General features: G+C 40.2%; 2 protein-coding genes across 3 annotated transcripts in view; one reads left to right on the forward strand and one right to left on the reverse strand.

Moving 5' to 3' along the window:
- Positions 1-74: 74 nt before the first annotated feature.
- LOC121290397 (sodium/potassium-transporting ATPase subunit beta-1-like) lies at positions 75-20779 on the forward strand. The gene is made up of 6 exons (XM_041210815.1): positions 75-595; positions 2157-2285; positions 3249-3404; positions 14605-14789; positions 15982-16065; positions 19659-20779. The coding sequence occupies exons 1-6, from the start codon at positions 496-498 to the stop codon at positions 19920-19922; spliced, it is 918 nt and encodes a 305-aa protein (XP_041066749.1). The 5' UTR covers positions 75-495; the 3' UTR covers positions 19923-20779.
- nme7 (NME/NM23 family member 7) overlaps positions 20635-23008 on the reverse strand; it is a 189598-nt gene continuing 187224 nt past the window's right edge. For both annotated transcript variants that reach the window (XM_041210812.1, XM_041210814.1), the window contains one exon: positions 20635-20869. In XM_041210812.1, coding sequence (XP_041066746.1) covers positions 20837-20869 — 33 coding nt within the window. In that variant the 3' untranslated portion in view covers positions 20635-20836. The remainder of the gene's footprint in view (positions 20870-23008) is intronic.

A 23008-nucleotide genomic window follows, 5' to 3' on the forward strand; every position in this document is an offset into this window, starting at 1 on the left:
GCCCTCTCCCTATTGGCTGGTGTCCTGGAATAATTCATTAACTAGGCGAGGCGGAGCGGCCGCCAATAAAATCCAGAGTCAGTGAGTCGTTTACCTTCGGCGGAACTCCTGACACCTGGAGCTCCTAGACTCCGCTTCCCTTTACCCTTTCCCCGCCCCTCTCCCTTCTTCCTGGCTGCCGTTCACCCCAGGTTCCGAGGAACAGGAGGATATTATATCTTAACAAAGAAAAACAAAAAAAATTAATAATCTTGCTGAGTCTCACAGTTTACCCTCCCCTCCTCCACTCTTACCACTACCTCCCTCCCCCACGCCGCCCCGGTGGGAGTGACGCCTCGAGTGTGAGCGAGCCCAACTCCAACCGTCGTTTCTTTTTGAAGAGTAACGGCCGCCGCGAGGTTGGGTGCGCGCTGCTGCCGCGAGCGAGGATCTGCTTAACAGGGAGGCCAAGTTTCTCTCAAACTCTTCGACAACCCTCAGCCTTCTCAAGACAGCATGGCTCGGGCAAAGGCCAAGGAGGGAGATGGAGACTGGAAGAAATTCCTCTGGGACTCCGAAAAAAAGCAGTTTCTAGGCAGGACCGGCAGTAGTTGGTGTAAGTATTAGTGTTCTTTTTTAAAAAAGCAATCGGCCTTCTTTCTCTTCCCCCCCCCCCCCCCCCCACCACCGCCTTTGATCTCGGTTAGTGATTTGCGCTGGAGGTTGTAGAATTGTTGCGAGAGAATAATCTGGAGATTTGTTTTTGCTTTGTTTTACATTTTGTAAAAGTGTGAGGGTGACTTGGAGCGTTTTTGTATCTTAGACAAAAGATTGGTTGTAAAAATGGTGTGCGTTTCTGAGTGCCAGCAGCGAGCGGGTAAATGGTACCGGCTTCCGCCTTCATACAATGTGCGTGACTCTGGGTGTGTGTGTGTTTTAAATAAATGAAAGTCAGTGTGAAGGACGTTGCTTCCGTACAGTGGTTGGACATTACATTCATTTTCTTCTGAGAGAGAGAAAGGAGGGAGGAGGGCTCTTTTTTTTTCTATATCTTGATGTTTGGTGATCTTTGATTTAGTTTTTGGGCAGACATGTGTTTGGCGCGGAGTGGGGGGCCGAGGAAAGCATGGGGTGTGGGGAAAGCTAGGAGTTTGAAGGCACAATTTCCGCAGTCCAAGGTTATTCAAGGTGGTGCGCTTTGCAGCACGCTGCCGCCGAGCCGCTCGACATTGCTCCCCGTTTATATCGCTCGGGTGCATCGGAAACCCTCAAGTTTCTTACAAAAGAATTAACTGATCGGATCCAGGGGATTCCCTTAGGATGATAGACTTTGGAGTTTTAAAATAAAACAGAATTAGTGGGGGAGGGGGCTGTAGAGGCGAAAAAGGGATGTGTATAAATGAGGAAAAATGGTCCGAGTTTTTTTTTGTCTCTTAGCAACCGATGGTTATCTTGTGTCCAGGCGGCCCCTGGTCCTGAGTACACACACATCCTTTCACATCCACCTAGATAGTCATTCAGGTTCATCAGCATGTTACAAATCGGCAGCCTAGATTTTTTTTAAAACACTCTTGGCCGCCGGGCGCGATCTTGGCAGCTTCTGTTAACAAGCAAACAAATCATGCAATGGGTGTGGAGCCATCAGTTTTTTTTAAAGGGGAGGTCGTCTGGCATTTTTAAAAATCTGTTGGCATCGGGCTTTTCTATCGATTTTTCCACCTTCACTGCACCAATAAACATTACGCAACCCCATCACGAGTATGCAAGTTCATTACCAATAAATTACTGGCCCAGTCTCTCCCTCCCTCTGTCTGGTTGAACACTCCCTTCTCGTCATCGGATGGAAATTTTCCGAAGGACTTTCGCTGCAAGTGTCAACTACCTCGCTGCTCGGAGGGCTGGAGGACATCTTATCAGCATGGGCCATTGCTAGAACACCCCTCACCCCCACTCGACTCAGGCTTCTTTACTCATAACCGTTCAAATCGCATCGCATTAAAGGCACATTTACGGTGATAATGAAATCTGCTGAGAGGCAAGCAAATATCACGATTTAGACACTTAAAGAAATTGTTACGCCGAATCGGAATAGTTTCTATTGCGTTTAACCACTGGGGGTTGTTTACCTAGAAAAATCACCGAGTAATGCCTGGTTATCTATATTCTTGCTCCTGTAGTCAAGATATTCTTGTTCTACTTGATCTTCTATGGGTGTCTCGCTGGGATCTTCATCGGAACCATTCAAGTACTGCTGCTCACTATCAGTGATTTCGAACCGAAATACCAGGACAGAGTTGCACCTCCAGGTATATTGGTTTTGCATTTTTAAACGTGTACACAAGGTGGAAGGTGAGGACAGGGGCGTGCATCGGGAACTGCTAAGTAAATGTAATTTGCCTTTCATGGCATCAATTACTTCACCGTGCTCAAGTGCTTCCCGATTTGTTGTCCACGGTTGCCGAAAGAGGCGCAATGGAAAAGCCGGCTTGTCACAGTACCACTACGCTGGGAGGCAACTGTGAAGGTCACTTATCAGTATGCGCACACTGCAGCCTCCCCCACACTTCTACCGGAGTCGGGTCTTATGAACAGATTTTGAAAATGTTAATACTCATGAATAATTGAATAATGGTGCTTTTATTTTAATAGGGTTGATTTATTTTAAATGCAAAAAGGGACATTGTAGTGTTCGTCTGTACCTGTAAAGTACTGTGTAACCCAGTCATGCCACAATGTTGTGTACTGTGTTCGGTATCAAAAATCAAAAGTAGGGTTTTATTAAGCCCTACAACATTAAGCTGTGTTTTTTTAAATCTGTCCTCTTCACTGAGATATTGTTGTCCTCTGGTGTATTATGCAAGTAACAAATTACTTAGTGCAAACCTTTGGTAGTCATCTAATCTTGATCTCTGCATGTATGCATTTTCAACAAGGGTCACTATATAGTGAATAGAGCAATCTGATTATTTCATTAGTGTGTCTGCATTAGGAAAAGTTTTTAAAGTCATTTTGCAGCACCACTATTACTAATCTGTCCAGATATCAACTAATTATTGGCTGGGATGTCCCTAATTTTGATGGACCTTTTGTATGAAGATTGCATATAAAATTGCAATTATTTCAGTTTAGTGATTACGTTCTAAATTTCAGTAACATACAAAGGTATTGATTTATCAACATGAGTAACATCTTAAATGTGCTAAAACTTAAACCACCAAAAATACATGTTTATTTGATTCTCATTAAATTTCAATTTTCTTCCACTTTAGGATTATCACATACACCGTATACAGCAAAAACAGAAATTTCTTTTGGTATGTCAAACCCAAAGTCCTACGAAAACTTTGTGCGCAGTATGGGCACCTTCTTGGATGGTTACAATGAAACCTTTCAGGCTGGCAGCGCTCATTTTGAAGACTGTCCTGGTAAGTTTAGGTAAACTGTTCTTGCTCTGATAAACACGTGACTCATATACGTGGCACAGGCTTTGAACAACTATTTTGTATCCCTCCTCACTTTAGAAGACACAAAAAACATCCCAAGAATAGTTCAAAATAAAAGGGCAAAAAGGAGAAAGGAACTAGGAACAAGCATTATCACGAGAGGAAAAAGTAATGGGACTTGAGGCTGAAAAATACTCTGAACCTGACAAACTGCGTCCTAGAGTCTTAAAAGAAATGGCTGCAGAGATGGTTGGTTGTAATCTTAAGAGGTCCCAGCGGATTGGAAGACTGAAAATATAACACCTCCATTCAAGAAAGGTGGGGGGTGGGGGGGAGACATAAATCATGGGCTAGTTAGCCTAATATTTCTCATTTGCTAGCAACTGTACTTAGCAGGACACTTAGAAAATCAGGCAGAGTCGACATGGTTTTGTGAAATGGCAATCATGCTTGACAAATTTATTAGAGTTCTTTGAGGATGTCACAAGGAGCATGAATAAAGGGAAACCAGTAGATATAATGGTGCACAGTTAAACAAATCACTGGAGTAGGATGCTCCACAAGTATCCCCATCCTCAATGATGGGGGAGCCCAGTATATCTGTGCAAAAGATAAGGCTGAAGCATTTGCTACAATCTTCAGCCAGAAGTGCTGAGTGAATGATCCATCTTATCCTCCTCTGGAGGTCCCCAGCATCACAGGTGCCAGTTTTCAGCCAATTCAGTTCACATCATGTGATATCAAGAAACAGCTGAAGGCACTGGGTAGTGCAAAGGCTATGGGCCCTGACTAACTGGCACTAATGCTAAAGACTTGTGCTCCAGAACTTGCCGCGCCCCTAGCCCAGCTGTTCTAGCACAGCTACAACACTGGCATCTACCCAGTTATGTGAAAAATTGCTCAGGTATGTCCTGTACACATACAGCGGGACAAATCCAACTTGGCCAATTACTGCCCCATCAGTCTACACCCCGTCATCAGTAAAGTGATGGAAGGGGTCATCAACAGTGCTATCATGCAGCTTTGCTTAGCAATAACATTACTGACATCCAGTTTGGGTTTCGCCAGGGCTACACAACTCCTGACCTCATTACAGCCTTAGTTCAAAGATGCACAAAACAGCTGAAGTGGTGAGGTGAGAGTGACTGCGCTTGACATCAATGCCACATTTGACCGAGTGTCCAGCCAAACTGGAGTCAATGGGAATCGGGGGAAAACTCTCTATTGGTTGGAGTCGTGCTTAGCACAAAAGGAGGTTGTGGTTGTTGGAGGTCAGCCATCTCAGCTCCAGGACATCACTGCAGGAGTTCTTCAGGGTAGTGTCCTCGGTCCAACCATCTTCAGCTGCTTCATCAATGACCTTTCTTCCATCATAAGGTCAGAAGTGGGGATGTTCGCTGATGATTGCATAATGTTCACCATTTGTGATGACTGGAATGCTGAAGCAGTCCATGTCCAAATGCAGCAAGATCTGGACAATATTCAGGCTTGGGCTGACAAGTGGCAAGTAACATTTGTGCCACACAAGTGCCAGGCAATGACCCATTTTCAACAAGAGAGAATCTAACCATTGCCCTTTGATGTTCAATGGCATTACCATCACTGAATCCCCTACCATCAACATCCGGGGGGGGGGGGGTGGTTTACCATTGACCAGAGACTGAACTAAACTAGCCATATAAATACTGTGGTTACAAGAGCAGGTCAGAGGCTAGGAGTCCTGCACTGGGTAACTCACCACCTGACTCCCCAAAGCCTGTCCACTATTTACAAGACACAAGTCAGGACTATGATGGAATATTCCCCACTTGTCTGGATGAGTGCAGCTCCCACAGCACTCGAAGCTTGACACCATCCAGGACAAAGCAGCCTGCCTGATTGGCACCACACCCACAAACATTCACTCCCTCCACTGCCGGCGCACAGTAGCAGCAGCGTGTACCGTTTACAAGATGCGCTGCAGGAATTCATCAAGGCTTCTTTGACAGCACCTTCCAAACCCACGAGCACTACCATCTAGAAGGACGAGGGCAGCAGCTAGATGGGAACACTGACACCTGGAAGTTCCCTGCCAAGTCACTCACCACCCTAACTTGGAAATATATCACTGCTCCTTCGCTGTTGCCGGGTCAAAATCCTAGAGCTCCCTTCCTAACACCACTGGGTGCACCTACACCACATGGACTGCAGTGGTTCAAGAAGGCAGCTCACCACCACTTGAAGGGCAGCTAGGGATGGACAATAAATGTTGGTCCAGCCAGCGAAGCCCACATCCCATGAATGAATAAAAAAAAAATGTATTTGTATTTCTAAAAGACGTTCAATAAGGTGCCACATAAAAGGTTACTGCACAAGATGAAGATCGCCTGGTGTTGGGGTGATATATTAATGTTGGTAGAGGATTCACTAACAAACAGGAAACAGTTGGGGTAAATTGGGCATTTTCAGGTTGGCAAACTTACCTAGTGAAATGCCACAGAGCTTTGTGCTGGGGCCTCAGCTTTTACGATCTATTAATGGATGAATGGACGGACTATTGTAGCCAAATTCATTGACTGTAAAAAGCTGGATAGGAAAGCAAGTTGAGGAGGATGCAAAGGGATGTAGTTGGGTTAAGTGAGTGGGCATAAATGTGGCAGAGGAAGTATAATGTGGGAAAATGAGGTTATCCACTTTGGCAGGAAGAATCAAAGCAAAATATTATTTTAATTGACATGTACCTCAGTATCCTGCAGGGGCCTGGCTGTCCTTGTATGTGAATCTCAAAGTCAGTATGTGGGTACAGCAAGTAACTAAGACAAATGGAATGTTGACATTTATTGCATGGAATGGAGTATAAATGCAGGGAAGTCTTAATACAATTGTACAGGGCATTGTGAGATCACACCTAAAATACTGAGTGCAGTTTTGATCTCCTTACTTAAGAAGGGATATACTTGCAATGGAAGCAGTTCATAGGCTGATTCCTGGGATGAAGGGGCTGTCTTATGAGGGAAGGTGAGGAGGTGGGCCCATATTCATTGGATTTTAGAAGAGTGAGAGGTGATCTTCTTGAAACACAAGATTCTGAAGGGGCTTGACAGGGTAGATGCAGAGAGGATGTTTCCCCTCGTGTGGAGGTCCAGAACTAGGGGGACAGTTTCAAAATTAGGGGTCTCCCATTTAAGATGGCGAAGATGAGGAATTTATTCTCTTATAGAGTCGCTGATGTTTGGAATTCTCTCCCCCAGTGAGCATGGAGACTGGGTCATTGAATATATTCATGACTGGAGTTAGATTTTTGATTGAAGTCAAGTGTTTTAGGCGACAAGCAGGAAAGTGGAGTTGCGGCCACTTCAGATCAGCCATTTTCTTATTGATCGGTGGAGTAGGCTTGAGGGTCTGAATGGCCTATTTACTCCTCTTATTTCTTGTGTTCTTAAATATTAAAAAATGGGCTGTGAGCTGGCCATATTAGACAGAAAATGGAGCTATCGGTTTATTAATTTCATAGAAGGTGGACCATTAAGTCAAATCTGAAGTACTTGCTCTCAAGGTGACTAATCTGCAAACAAATGTTTTTAAATCCTGTAATAGTGCCTTGATGGTCTTGTTCTTCCTTTGACAGCTGTAAAGCTTCAGTTGGCAAAAACTTATAGCCTTATACTTTTTAATATATAAATAACCAATAACTAGGAGCAATGACAAACCTCTGTTTTAATTTTTAGCTTGCATTTAGTTTTTTGGCAAAACACGAAGTTAAACAAACTTTTTTAAAAAAATAATTGTCGATGAAATGGCTTTTTGGCTGGGTGTTTCATTTGGGTGACATAACTTGCTGGTAAGGAGATTGTTCGCTAGATAACAGCTCAACCTAAACTGCAACTTTTACCTTTTGTGAGGGGCAGTATTCTACTTGCCACAGCAAATGGAAGATAATATTCTTAATCGTAGAATTCTATAGCCAAGCAATTATTATATTTGCATTTGAACTGCTGACATGCCAACCACTTCGTGAGAGTGAGATGTTGTGAATGATACTGACATAAATAGCCAATTAAATCTGTGGTGTTGGTTAACAGCTTGATTCTGACTAGGACAAGGAGATAAACTCTTTCCCTTGAATTGTGCAATGGATCTATTTGAATGTGCGTCTGAATCCTGGTAATCCTAGATGAGTTCTAATTTTTCATTCCGTGGAAGAAACATAGCAACCCCAACAATACGATCATACCCCTCAATTGTGTTCAAGCCACAAAAATGGCCACTATTTTGAATGGTTAATTGCTTGAGGACAACAACTGAATCAAGTTGACACCTGATGAAATATAAGCCTCAAAGTCACAAATCTGCTCTTTCATTAATTCTTCAGACACTTTTAAGGATCTAGTTTGAGAATCATCTACATGATGTCATCCATGAGTTTTATTCAGTTTTTTATAATATATATATATATATATATATATATATATATATAATCTAACCACATATTGCAACAAAAACTGTACCCACTTAAACCTATTCACTTTTGTTTTCCTATTGTCAAAAATATTATTCTCTGGATGCAGTGTCTTGCCAGTCATGACCAGTTTTAGAATAGAAAATATTTTTGCTAATTCAATTTTGTAGCCAAATAGTTCGAGATGTTTTAAGCTGTCTAGTTCAGGTTCATGCCTTTTATGTATCTTGTTGAGGCATCGCTATGAGAATGGATAAGCTTTGCCAGATGTACTTCAACTTGTACTTGTTTCAGAACTAGGTCATTAGTCCATTTAATTTTTAAAAACTCACCCAGTGACTATTTAGCACAAACAAATATTGGTCAGTTTAGCTTACTTTTCTTCCTCCCATTGTTAAACATAAATTATCAAGCTGTACACCAATTTTTTTTCCCTTTTCCCTCCTTCAACTAGTACATTTTGGTTATAGATGGCAGGTGCTGTTGAGGCTTCAGTAACATGTGGTGTCACCATGTGTATGAAAATTTTCTGGACAAGGGTGTGCAGTGTTTTTTTTTGACATGTTAGTCATGATTATATTCACACTTGTGGTTCCAAGCAGGTGCTCAAATTCAGTCCCTATCATTGCACTAACTCGCTTCCAAATTCTACAATTAAAGATATTGGGCAGAGTTTTGGATTTCTTGGTCTGGAAGATTGTTGGAAATGCTATTTTGCATGTTTGAACAAGATCAACTTTGGTGTGAAATCTGTTGCAATATAATTAGCCTTGGCACAGTGCCCTCTTGCCTCTCAAGATCCAGGGTTGAAGACTTACTCCAATGATTTAAAACCAATCGCCTAGATTTTACTGTTCAAGGATAAATGAGGCTATCAGCGCTCACTGTTATTATATAGTACAGTAAATTGGACAGCAAATTCCAGGCACTGTGCTTGCACAATTAAATGCAGAATTTGGGAGGTTTCCCCTCTTGCAGAAGCTTTGCTATACTGGTTTCTCACTTTGAGATTCCCCATCAAAGCACATGGAATGCCTGCTGCTGTACTTGCCCATTAAACTCGCCAGAAAATGTTGAAGCTTGTCCATTCTAATGTAAGTAGATTTTTAACAGCATGAGTCTTACTTAAGTTTGAGCAACCTCCCTGGCACTGTGTGGAATTTCCTTTCTTCAGGTTTTAATTATTGGGGATCTTTTTAAAAGAAATATTTTGTCTTTATCGCAGTGACATCTTCTATTTTGCTTTCTGCACATGATTTAGACTCTGTGCTGTTCTTTAAGAATTTGTTTGATTGGTTAAGGAGATATAAAGCTGTTCACACAGGTCTCAAATTCCCTTTAGGGGAAAATTGATTGCTGCTGCTGGCCTGAATTTTGCAATGTGCTTCAGTACAGTCCGGATGAAACGCTGCACCGTTGGAGGAGCTGTCTTTTGGATGAATGTTAAACTAGGATGCTTATTGGGGAACCTAACCTGAAGGATCTCGTGGCAGGAGTTCTGTGTCCTGGCCAACATTTATCCCTTAACCAACACCACAAAATAGTTTGATTATTCAATTATTTCATTGGCATTTGCATTCAGATTGGCTGCTCTGGTTTGCTGAATTACAGAAAGTGCCTACACTTCATAGCCAATTAGTTGTTTCTCTTTGGGATGTACTGAGATCATAGAATGGTTACATTACAGAAGGAGTCATTCAGCCAGTTGTATTTGTGCCAACGCTCTAAGAGCAACTCAGCTCCACCACTCTCTTCCCTTAGTCTAGCAAATATTTTTCCTTTGGGTGCTTATCAAATTTCCTTTTGAAAGCCACAGCCGAAACTACCCCTTCCTACTTTTAAAAATAAAAACAAAATTCTCTAACTGCTTTTGCCAATCACCTTAAATTGGTCTCAGACCTTTGACCCATCCACCAACAGCAGCAGTTTGAAGATCTCTCCAAGCTCCCCATCTCTAAGCAGAACAACCCCAGCTTCTATAATTTATCCATGTAATTGGAGTCTCTTATCCTTGGAAATGTTCTTGCAAAGGTTTTCTGCATCCTCTCCAAAACATTCACATCCTTCCTAAAATGTGGTACTCTGAATTCGACACATTACTCCAGCTGAGGCTGAACCAGTTTTATCAAGGTTCATTGTAACTTCCGTGCTTTTGTACTTTTCATAAAGGCCAAGATCCCATAATCCTTATTAACTATTTCCTCTAGTTTCTGCCCTGCCGCCTTCAATGATTTGGTTTCTGTTCCTGCACCCCTTTAGAATTGTACCCTTTATTTTGCACCCCCCTTCATTTATCCTACCAAAATATATTGCTTCAGATTTCTCTGCATTAAATTTCATTTGCCTATTGCACCAATCTGTCTATGTTCTCTTGAATTCATTACTATCCACAAATGTTCAGTGATTTGAAGTTTTGTCACCTGCAAATTGAAATTGTGATCGGTAACAGTTGTTTTCCAATGCCCTTTTGGTCTGTTCCCCTATTCAGCATTTGCATGGAAAGTGGTATCTAATGCTGATTTTTTTTTTTTTTTCTTTTACTTCCTGACGTTCATACTTTTTTTGTCTTAAGGGCCCCATCAGATTGGCAATTGGCAAATGCAGCAGGAAGCTATAGACCAGTTATCCTACATTTGTTATTAAGGAGGTTATAGCAGGATACTTAGTAAATCATAATGTGATCGGGCAGAATGAACATCTCTTGGTGAAAGAGAAATCATGTTTAACTAATAGATTGGTTTTTTGATGAAGTACAAGGTGAATAAAGGGGACCTGTAGATATGGCTTATTTGGATTCCCAAAAGGCATTTTATAAGTTGCCACATCAAAAGTTACTACACAAGATAATAGCACATGGTGTAGGGGGTAACATTTAGCATTGATGAAGGATTGGTTATTTAACAGGAAGCAGAGAGCATGGATAAATGGGTTTTTTTTTGGGTTGGCAAGATGTAACTGGAGTGCCACAGGGATCAGTGCTGGGGTCTCAACTATTTGCATCAATGACTTACATTCAGTCCCTTCATGCATGGTAGCTAAATTTGCTAATGGCACCAAGAGGTAAGTTGTCAAGAGAATGTAGAGTGTCTGCAAAGGGATATAGATAGGTTAAGTGAGTAGCCAAAAAACTGGCAGCTTGAGTATAATGTGGGGAAATGTGAATTTGTCCACTTTGGTAGGAAGAATAGAAAAGCAATATACTATTTAAATGGAGGGAGATTGCAGAAAATAGTGGTACAGAGAGATCTGGGTGTCGGTACATAAATCAAAGTATGCAGGTACAATAAGTGATTAAGAAGGCAAATGGAATGTTGGTGTTTATTGCAAGGGGAATGGAATATAAAAAGGAAATCTACTGTAACTGTATAGGGTATTGGTGAAACCACACCTGAAGTACTGTGCTCAGTTTTGGTTTCCTTACTTGAAAAAAATATATAGTTCTGTGTAGTTCAGAAAAGGTTCACTTGCTTCATTCCTGGGATGAAGGGCTTTTCTTATGAAAGGTTGAACAGGTTAGACCTATGTCCATTGGAATTTAGAAGAATGAGGGGTGATCTTATTGAAACATAAGATCTTGAGGGATACAGGGAGGATGTTTCCTCCTGGGCAAGACTAGAACTGGGGGACTCAGTTTAAGAATAAGAGGTCTCCTTTTTAAAACTGAGATGATAAATTTTTTGAGTTAGTATGTGACTTCTCTCCCCCAGAGAGCAAATGGAGGCTGGATCATTGAAGCTATTCATGACTGAGTTAGATATTTGATAGATAAGGGCATCAAGGGTTATAGGGGGGAAAGTTGCGTTCAGACCACAGCCAGATCAACCATGATCTTATTGAATGGCAGAGCAGGCTCAAAGGGCTAAATACTGTCTTCTTGCTCCTAAAACCTATGTTCCTAATCATCTTCATTTGGAATGGGCCAAAGGGGAGCATATTTTTGTAGTCAAGACTGCAAAATTGAGATCATTATAAAGCAAATATGATTGACAATGTTTCTGGAAGAAAAGTAATGGAATGTTGAGAACTCAAATCATTGCCTGCAATTTCAGGAAATGCAAAGGATACATTAAAAAAAAATTCTCTTTAGGTATCAAGAAATTAAATATTTGAACATCAGAAGGATCACTTGATAGCAAAATCTTGAATATTTGAAGATCATAAAGCTTGTTATTAATACGTACAGGAGGCAGGCCAAAATGTTCATCTTTTCATTTCTTGAAAAAAACATTTTTGGATCATGGCAATTTTTTGTCTTGTCTTGGTAATTAGTGATTTAATCTCACCTTTAGTCCCTTCATGCAGCAAAGTCCCAAGTAGTGAAATTTGCCAAATTCCTCTATACCTTCCACACATGCCCTTTGAAAGAATACACAAAATATTTTTCTTGCAATTAATACATTTATAAATTCTTCCATATTTACCAACAAATTGAAGGTACTCCTTTCATGGTATTGGGGCAGTTATATTAAGATACTGACCATCTTTGTTTATAATTTGAACTCAGGTTGGAGCTCATTTAACATGTTCTGCAGCATTGCTTCCTTTGCTGATTGGGGAAAAAAAAATTATAAAAACTCTTCATGCTAAGGTTTGCCAATGATGTCATCAACTGCGGTTTCCAGGAGTGTCTACGCAATGGAATGAGTGTAACTGAAAGCTGTGGATCTTGAGCAAGTGTCCTGGGAATGCAATTTTCTCCAGTAGTTTCTTGGGTCCTGTGGCACTTCGGACCATTTTGCAGTTGTGGCATGTACTTTCTTTGGAACCGTTTTGGGCTGTGTGAGGATGTTCCCTATTTGGTGTCTTTGGGGCTTTGTAGAGAAGGCGAATGCCTGTAGTTGCTATACTATATATAGACTTCTTTAAAAGTCTAATCAAAATTAAGTATGCCTGTACTGTACATACTGTACTTTGAACAAAAGATAATTTTCCTTTTCTAAAATATTGGGCCAATTGTGACCTGTAATGTAGACTTTGCCCCTCCCCTTCACATGCACAATTTTACTCTGCATTACTGATAACAGTGCATCTGGGGCTCTGGTGAACACAGAGACCAACAGTCAATTAAGATTTTTTAAAAATGAGAACGTAATGGAGAACAGGGTGAATTAAGAGTGGAGTGAGGAGCAGAAGACAAAGTAAGAAAGCAAATTGAATAGCTTTAAATTTTAAAAATCTTACTACCTGTAGGAAGGAGGCACTATATTTTGGAGGTTGGTTGGTATTACAGGAGCATAAAATTCCTAATTTAAAAAGGTACTCGAATGGTTGAATAGCAGCTCTAATTTTCTATGCATTTAATTGGCATTACAGTGTGAAAATGCAAAATGAGGGTCAGTTGCTATTTTAGCAAAGTGAACAGTCAAGTGCTGTAAATTGTCCGGCAACCTGTGGTGATTTGCAACTTCATGAAGTATTTCTCCCAGTATCTGGGCTGCTGTATTTTTTTTGAACATGTCATTTTGTGACTTTGTACAGTAACTTTAGGCTTTGGTGTGTTAAGTCAATCACCCTGTGGTAGATTGGCTACATATTAATCATAAGGAAGTATTAATTAAAATTGATTAGGTATGATCTTGAGATTTGCTGTTATTACTGGACAAAAAGTTTGAGAATTAATTTTGTGGCCATACGTTCACTACCTCCATCAGCAAAACAATTTCGGCAATATCCTGAACTGGAAGGGAGTCAGACGCCACAATGTGAATGTTAGATCTCGTCCGGTTTCATGAGCCAGTGTTGAGTTTTAATCTCAAGACAATCAAGAGGTTGCTTTTACTCTTTTTTAGATTGCTCTCCCAAGTCTTAAGCTTCCCAATCAGCAGAACGAGTTTCTCTGTTTATCCTGTCTGTTCCCCTTAACAACTTGAACCTTCTGTCAAATCACCACCTATCCTGCTAAATTCCAAGGTATACAATCCAAGTGTCATTTCCTAATTTAACCCTTGGAGTCCAGGTATTATTCTGGTAAATTTACACTACATTCTCTCCAAGGCCAGTATATCCTTCATTTAGGTGTGGTGCCTGAGGCAGCTCACCATGGTCCAGGTATGGTCTAACCAGGATTTTGTATAACTGAAGTATGACTTCTACCCCCTTTATTCTAGTCCTTTAGACATTCCATTGGCCATTTTGATAATTTCTATACAGTACATGTTCATGACACCTTAATGATCTATGTACCTGGACCCCCAAGTCAGTTTGGACCTTGTGTTTCTACCTGTTCTATTCTTTTTCACATTGGCAAATGGATTTCAATGAAAGCCAGTTTTTGTCCCTTCACATCCCCCATCAATATATAACCTATCAATATATTTTCGTAATGTTACACTTCCATCTACACTGCTTACAGTGCCACCTGTCAGCAGAAAATTTGGATATGTGGTTTTCTGTTCCATTTTCTGTCATTAATAAATACACTGAATAGTTGAGACCCAAACACCATTAATCACATTCTATCCCTACTGTCTACTGCCACTCAACCCAGGTCCTAACCTTGCCTTCACTTCCACAAACCACTTATGAGAGACTTGATAAAGTGTTTTTTGGAAGTCCATATAAGTAACATCTATAGATATTCCCATCCATTCCTTTTAATGATGCCTTAGGTGGCATATCCCCATTTGAAGTGAAATATTTTTCAGTTGTCCCTATTTCAATTACCAATGTTTAGGTTGCTTGAATTTTGACTTTGCCATAAAGTACTGTTAATAATCTAATATCTAATATTAAAATCTACTTTAGAGACTCCTAGTAACTACATTAATAGAGGTGCACTAGACGAATCGGGTGGACAGAAGAGAGTGTGCAGATTTAACCGTAAGTGGCTTAAGAATTGCTCTGGACTAGATGATCCTAGTTATGGCTATGCAGATGGCAAACCCTGCGTTGTTGCGAAGCTCAACAGGATTATTAACTTTTATCCCAAGGTGAGGCTCCTTCAAGTTACTGATACTTTAGAGCTTGCATGTGTAATGAAATAACCTAATTGAAGAAATGAAAGGCTGAAGTCAATAAAATTTTGGGTAAAACATAAACTTGGCTAGTTTTTAAGAATTTCCAAGAACCAAGCACTGCAAAAACCTGAGTTAAGAATAGGGTTCCATATTTGTGGTAACCAATAAATTGTGGTTGCACTCTGACTTCAAAGCATTTTAGCTTAGCACTATTGACATAGCTTAGACCAGTTTAGTCATGATACAATAAACAAAAATAGATTGTTGTCATTTAACAATGTGAAAGATGATACTATATGGTTTTACTCTGGCTCTTCATTATTGAAGAGGAGCCTGTCTTTATTAGTGCTATTATGTTGGGGCAGATCTGGGGGCATCTTCCTCCAGCATCCCCAGCTCAATTATTTGCTGGAAGCTTGAAACATTGCAACAAGGGCTTCCAGGTCCTTTGTGAATAACAGCCTATCCCTTAAGCAATGAGTTTAAGAATTGGGAAAGAAACTGGAAAGGCAGAAAACGAAAGTGAATTGGGTACAGAAAGAGAAATGGGCAGAAAAAGTGAATTAGATACAAAGAACAAAAGATTGGATTGAGAGAAAAAAGACTTCATTAAAATTTGCCCTGTTAAAATTTTAACAATATAGTTGCATGCAAGATTGCAATTGAACAGTTTAAATTCTATTTTTTGAGGCGGAGATGTTGAATGGCATTGAATTAACAATTACATTATTAAAGGTACTTGGACTGTTGAGATCCACCTCTAACTTATGTAGTGAGTTTCATTTATTTGATTCTTTCTTGGGGTGAGCAATGCAGGCAAGGCTAGCAATTGTCGCTCATTCCTATTTACCCTGGAGATGGGCAGTTAATGTAGAATTCCAGCAAGTTCTAAAGAATAGCAATGCTGTTTGTGCAAAGTAAATGGGTGTAAATTGACTAGATTTTGGAGATTTGCATTTAAGTGTTCTCTTAATCCCCTGAATTTGTTGCCAATTTGTTTGTTGACGACTGCATGCATCAATAGCACACTTATTTTTCCAGCAAGATTCAGCCTTTCTAATTTATAGAAGTGTATAAATATATTGTTACAGAATTTTAAGACTAACATTAAGTTGCGCAACTTATAAGCGGGTGTTACTAGTTGTTGAATCTTTTTTTCTTTTAGCCTCCAATGAATACCACTGCTCTTCCTGAAGAGCTGCAAGCAAATTATAATCCGTTTATTATTCCTCTTCATTGTGCAGCAAAGGTAAGCGGTTTTGGTTTCAAAGCAGGATAGAGAATAATAGTTGAAAGCAAAATACTGTGGATACTTGAAATCTTAAATAAAAACACAATGCTAGAAAAACTCAGCTGGTCTGGCAGCATCTATGGAGAGAAACAAGAGTTAATGTTTTGAGTCCGTATGACTCCTCACTCTTTTTGAAGAGTTATAGGGACTCGAAACTTTAACTCCGTTTCTCTCCACAGATGCTACCAGACCTGCTGAGTTTTTCCAGCATTTTGTTATTGGAGAATAATAGTTAACCATTCTTTTGTCACTTGTATCGATGTGGAAGGTGAGCTTCTGAGAATGTGCCTTTGATATGCTGATGTCTTTACCAAGCATTATGGTTAGCATTCATTCTATCTTCTTGTATCATTGGTGTTTCAACTGACATCCTTTTTGGAGTAGGGTCTATTGATTAGATGGCCACTCATTTACTGCAGCATGCCATGGATCACCAGTTGATGTTTTTACTGGTGTGAAAAATTACGCATGCACTGTTTGAACAGTGCGTTGGAATCCCTCTGCTTACACAGGGAGTTCAGATCAGTTAAACATTTCGTCTGAAGGATCACACACCGACAAGTTTGCATTTTGTGTTGAATGGAGTGTTGGTCTAATGTGGTTCTTGAACTCCTCACATGGGATTGTAAGCTACAGTCTTTTGACCAGAGAGAGTTACCAATTTGAACAAATTGGTAACAATGTTGAGCTTGTTAAAATCAATTTTATTCCTGCTATTTTTTTTAAGATGCTTTGGAAGAAGCAGGAGGAATTAACTTTTTTTCAAAACTAACTTGGTAATGCCCTTTTGACAAGGGTGGTTAACTTCCTTTTAGAATGTGTTTATTCCTTTACCATTCCCTCACAAGTTTCAAATCCAAAAGATTCAAAGAATTATTTGACTTCTGTTTTGTTTGGTTCACATATATGGGAACTATTGTCGCTGTGACTCAGCTGGTAGCACACACACCTTGGAACCACAATGTCTGGGTTCAAATCCCCCTGGGCTTGAGCAGAAAAATCAAGACTGTCACTCAAGTGCAGTACTGAGGGAGAACTGCACTATTGGAGGTGGCGTCATTTGGATAAGATGTTAAATTGAGGCCCATCTGCCTACTCGGGTGGGTGTAAAAGATCCCATGGCACTGTTTCGCAGAAGAGCAGGGTAATTATTCCCAGTATCCTAGCCAATATTTATCCTTCCATCAACATCACAAAAAAACAGATTAGCTGGTCATTCACACATTTAATGTTAGAGAGTTTGCAGTGTGCATATTGGCTGCCACATTTTCTACATTACAGCAGCGATTACACTTCATAAAGTGCTGGAGACTTTTGGTAGTTGTGGAAAGCACAAGATAAAGGCAATTCTTTTTCTTTCATTTGGCCCTGAAATGGTTTTGCCATTATTTGATTCCTTGTATAAAATCCTGCCATTTGCGTGTTTGCCACAGCTTCCATGGCAGCATTTAAAAATAACTGCACATGCATATTTGCATGTTATAATTTGCCATTTTGATTTCTGGCTGCTGGATTGTTTCTCTTTTTATTGCTGTACATCCCACGCCACCGCCACCCCACCCCCCCACACCCCCGATGTCTATTTTGGCAGGTAATATTGCTAGCTTGTATAAATGCAAAGTAACTCCTTTTTTATTACAGAATTTGTTTGTAGCTGGAAAAACATGGTATGAAGTGGTTCTCTTGTTCTTCTATGGCAGTGGAATTATATTGTCCATCTGCAGCAGTTGCTGAGGTTGGGCATACTTACAGAATGCCATGAAGTAAATATGATGAACAGCCAGCTGTCCTAATCTCTTATTTTGCTATGTTTGCTTATTTTTGAATTGCTCAAGTCTTTTTCAACCAAATGATAGTATTTCTTCTGCAAAATGTTCCCCCTACTCTGGGGGAGGGGGGGGGGGGGGGGGAAATCAGTCTTGTAATATCAAATAGTTTCCTAACTCCCTTTCACAACAGGACCTTGAAAGGTTCAAATTGAGAAATGGGGTGCAGCTACAAAGTGCTTGATTTGACAAATCCTTTATTTGCCCTGGAAATTGGGTTAAGGATTTCTCTGATCTGCAATGCTGCCACCCTCTTTTGCCCTAACCCCACCACAGCCATTGGAGATGGCATAAGTATTTGTCTAGTTTAATCTACATGTTAAATGAACAATCACTAACGACATAAATCTAGGGTGAAAAAATTTTTCAGATCATGTTTTCTTCAAGAATGGATATTAAGTTATTTAGGAAACATGTGGATTGATCAGTGTTGTCCAAGTTTTTATGGCTACCATTTAGTTGGCAGGGCTCTGGATCCAGGCACAAACTGTCCTCAAAGTATGACTGATCATTTCACCAGGATCTAGTCTGTATAGAAGCTAATATGTTGTTGTCTGATCTTGTCTGGCCTAAGATGTTTTAAGCCTCAAGCTGTCTGGTGTTCAGCACTGGAGGACTGTTGTAGCATTGTTGACTTTGCAGAATGGCTTGGATTCACCTATTGCTGCTCAAATGATTCTGATGAGTCTGACATGAAATTTGACTAATATAAACTTCTCTGGCAGTGCTTTCTGCTTTTGAGATTTATTGATTGCTTGGTGTCAACATGGACTTTAGCAATTGACCATGCAGTTGTTGAATAGCTTTAGCCTGTCCTTTGCTTTCCATGTGTGGTGCTTGGCATCAGATTACTCCCTTCAAAAGGGCAACTCTTGGCTAACTTATACAAAAAAGGTACTGGCCTGATGACAACAAATGACGGACATGTCAGAGCAGCTGATGGACTGAACAATGAGCATCCTGGCAGTCACTCAAGTGACATGAAGCATTCCACAAGCTGAGCCCCATATCTGAATATTTTGCAATAGGATGAACTCAGTGTGTTTGCAGCTTGTCATAAAGTTGAAGCCTATCATAGCTTAACAGTACCCAAACTCAGTTATAAGCAAACTGCAAAAGGAGATCTGTTGAACCAAAGCAACGAGCCTTTTAAAGGAATAATTTAAGTCTCTTTGGAATAGTTGTACTTTGTGATTATAGATTGCAAAATAGCACATTGAGGATCACCAGGAGATGAAGTGCAGTCTGCAGGTTAAGAGCTTGCAATTAACAAATGATTCTAAATTACTTTGCCAGTAGCTGACATCTATCTTGAATGTCATGGTTGAAAAGCTTTTCCTAGGGTTGTGCCAACAAGCATGGATCTCTAATGAGTTTGCTTTTTATAAATAAAAGGCATGCAAACAGTGTATCAGACCTTAACTATCCACTGAGGAATGAACATTGCACTGCATCACTTAGCTAATGGTACATCAGGTGTGAATGGCATTTTTGCAAAGTTGTCAGTAACAGGGGAGAAAGAAGAATTATCTCTGCCCTTGCCTCCACTGAATCCTCATCCATGCTTTTTGTTACCTCTTCTAGACTTGACCATTCCACTGATCCCATCTTCCACTCTCATAAATTTGAATTCCTCAAGCTCTTGCTCATATCCTAATTTCATGTTCATCGACTTTAGTTGGGCCCTATGACATTTGATTGTAATTTTTTGTTTTTTGGTTTTAGAAAGAAGAAGACAGAGACAAAGTTGGACACGTGGAATACTTTGGCATGGGAGGATATGCTGGCTTTCCTTTGCAGTATTATCCATACTATGGCAAGCGTCTGCAGGAAAAATACCTCCAGCCCTTAGTGGCTATTCAGTTCGTCAACATCAAACACAACGTGGAAGTGCGCATCGAGTGTAAAGTGTATGGTGAAAATATTGGATATAGTGAGAAGGACCGCTATCAGGGACGTTTTGAAGTAAAAATTGAGGTCAAGAGCTGATAACTGCATAATAGAAGTTGCCCCTTATTTCAAATTAGTCTTGAACAAACTGTCATACATATGGGACCTACACTTAATCTATGCTTTACACTAGCTTTCTGCATTTACCTAGGTATGTAACATAAAAGCAATAGTAGTACATATTTATTCTACTGTAAATGATACTACTTGAGCCATGGGTATACCCATTATTGTAAATTATAATTCCACTAATGTGTAGCAGTCAGTGTTTCTGTCCCTTGGGTATTGCTGCCTTGTGCCTCGTGTGGGTTTGAGTGTACAGTACTGTAGTGCATTCACTGGTCCTTCAAACCATGTTGCAGTTTATAAGCAAGCTTTGCTTTCCAAGTTGTAAATACTTTGAAAATTGCCATGGTACATGATTTTGTTTTTTTGCCCATGTGTATGAACATACTGCACTCTGAAGTTTTTGTGTAGGGGGGAGGGAGGAGATATTGCATTTTCTTTTGGCAATGTTAAGTGTAGGGTGATGGGTTTTATTACACTTCCTTTAGATCTGTTCAATCTTCAATCTATGTTGAGATCTGGGTCTAGCTATCAAGCTATTGTGATTAGTTATTAAAGTTGTTTGCTGGAGCCATCACATGGTGGTGTCTATGAATGTTTTAACCATTTTCATGGAAGATTTTATATTTATGCAGTTGTAAAATTTTTCTGCAAAGTAATGTATAAAAGATACCAAAGTCACTGGTAAAATCATAATCTTTATTTTAAACCAATGCAGTAGAATGGTGTTCATGGTGTAAAATGCAAATGCAATGTAACATCTGTAAACTTGTTGGGAGAACAGTACTCCACCTGATTTAAAGCATCAAAAAATAAAACTCATGAACCTATTGTTTTGAAACTTATTTCTTGAAATGAAAAACTCGCACTGATATTCAGGCCACTTTTCAGCTGTTCAAGATCTTGAAAAAATACTCCACCTAAAATAAATAGTACAAACTTTAGTATATACAGTATATTTCATATTTCTGAAGTCAACCAATTAAAGCTTTAACATAACTCAGGGCCAATTACCAGTTAAAGCACTTAAATTTGATCATAATCAGTATTTAATTTCTAAAATATTGAGTTGGAATTGGTTCAGCTCTTTCACAAGCTTTATAACCGATCCTCCTATACCATAGAAAAGTTACAGCACAGAAGGAGGCCATTCAGCCCATCTTGTCCATGCAGGCCCAAGGACACCCAGGTGCCCTTTCTAATCCCACTTTCCTGCAGCCAGCCCATAGCCCTGCAGTTTACATCACTTAAGCTGCAGACCCAGGTACTTTTAAAAAGAGTTGAGTTTCTGCCTCTACCACCAGCTTAGGCAGTGAATTCCAGACACCCACTACCCTCTGTATTTAAAAAAAAGTTCTTCATGTACCTCACAACCCCCCCACAACATCTTCTGCCACTTACCATGAATCTATGTCCCCTGGTTCTAGAATTTATGTGCTATACCTCTGCCAATGAAGGAGAGCATTCCATATGCCTTCTTTACAACCTTGTCTACTGAACTGCTGCCTTCAGGGACCTGTGTACTTGTACGCCAAGATCTCTACCCCTCTTAGTATATTCCCATTTATTGTGTAATCCCTGTAATTTTGACCTCCCTAAATGTATGACCTCACACCTCTGTTAAAATCCATCTGCCACTTTACTGCTCACTCCACTATCCCATCTATATCATTTTGGAGATTATGGCTATCCACTACTCGGTCAATCTTTGTGTCATCTGCAAATTTCCCAATCGTGCCCCCCACGTTCGCATCCAAGTTGTTAATATATAACACAAACAGCAAGGGTCCCAACACTGAGCCTTGTGGAACACCACTTGATACAACTTTCCATTCGTAAGGGCATCCATCGACCATTACCCTTTGTTTCCTGTTACAAAGCCAACCTTTTATCCAGTTTGTCACATTACCCTGAATCTCATGATCTTCCTTTAACAAATCCATGCTGACCATCCCTGACTAGTCCATGCCTTTCCACATGACAATCCTATTTCTCAGGAGTGATTCTACTAATTTGCTCACAACCAATGCAAGACTTACTGGCCTATAATTGTTTGGCATTTTCTTTGATCCCTTTTTAAACAATGGACGACGTTTGCATTTCTCCAGTCCTCCGGTACCACCTCTGTATCTAGTGAAGATTGGAAAATTATCCTCAGAATATCTGCTATCTCCTCCCTGACTTCCTTCAGCAGCCTCAGAAACAATCCATCTGGCCCTGGTGACTTATCAACTTTCAAGGATTTCAACCCTTCGAGTACTACTCTCTTTATGACTATCCCAACCAATATCTCACAGTGTTTCTCCTGGATTACTATATCTACATCCTCCCTTTCCTTTGTAAACACGGAGACAAAATATTCATTCAAAACCTTTCCCACAGCCTCTGCATCTACACACAAGTTTCCACCTTCATCCCTGATAGCTCCCACTTTTTCCTTAACTAACCTTTTAGCATTAATGTATTGGTAAAACATCTCTGGGTTATCTTTAACTTTACTTGCTAATCTTTTCTCATGTCCTCTCTTTGATTTCCTTATTTCCTTTTTTATTTTGTCCCTGCACTACCTACATTCATCTAGGCTATCTGCAGTGCTTAGTTCTTTGTGCCTATTGTACACTTCCTTTTTCTGTTTGATCTTCCCCTGTATTCCTTTAGACAACCAGGGAGGTCTAGATTTGGCAATACCACTCATTTTTGTAGGGGACATGTCTACTTTGTACAATTAAGATCTCGTTTTTTTAGTGCTTTCCACTCGTTTTATCCTCCAGCAGTGCTGTCCAGTCCATCTCAGCCAAGTCCCTTCTCATTTCTGCAAAATTTGCCTTCCCCCAGTTCAAGAGTTTTACTCCTGCCTTATCTCTGTCCTTTTCCATGGTAATGCTAGATCTAACTGAATTGTGATCACTGTCCCCGATATGGTCGCCAACTGTCACTTCACCCATTTGCCCTTCTTCGTTCCCCAAGACTAGGTCCAGGATTGCATCTCCTCTTGTTGGGTTTGTCACTAATTGGTTGAAAAAATTTTCCTGGAGAGACTGCATGAATTTTTCTCCCTC

The sequence above is a fragment of the Carcharodon carcharias genome, chromosome 18, assembly GCF_017639515.1.
Source record: "Carcharodon carcharias isolate sCarCar2 chromosome 18, sCarCar2.pri, whole genome shotgun sequence".
Lineage (NCBI taxonomy): Eukaryota > Metazoa > Chordata > Chondrichthyes > Lamniformes > Lamnidae > Carcharodon > Carcharodon carcharias.

What these genes read in the sequence shown, in the direction of transcription:
- LOC121290397 (XM_041210815.1), top strand. Translation starts at nt 496, where the DNA reads ATGGCTCGGGCAAAGGCCAAGGAGGGAGATGGAGACTGGAAGAAATTC. An exon ending in TTATTAACTTTTATCCCAAG is followed by an intron (nt 14,790 to 15,981) that starts GTGAGGCTCCTT and finishes TTTTTCTTTTAG; the next exon opens with CCTCCAATGAATACCACTGC. An exon ending in CTCTTCATTGTGCAGCAAAG is followed by an intron (nt 16,066 to 19,658) that starts GTAAGCGGTTTT and finishes TTTTGGTTTTAG; the next exon opens with AAAGAAGAAGACAGAGACAA.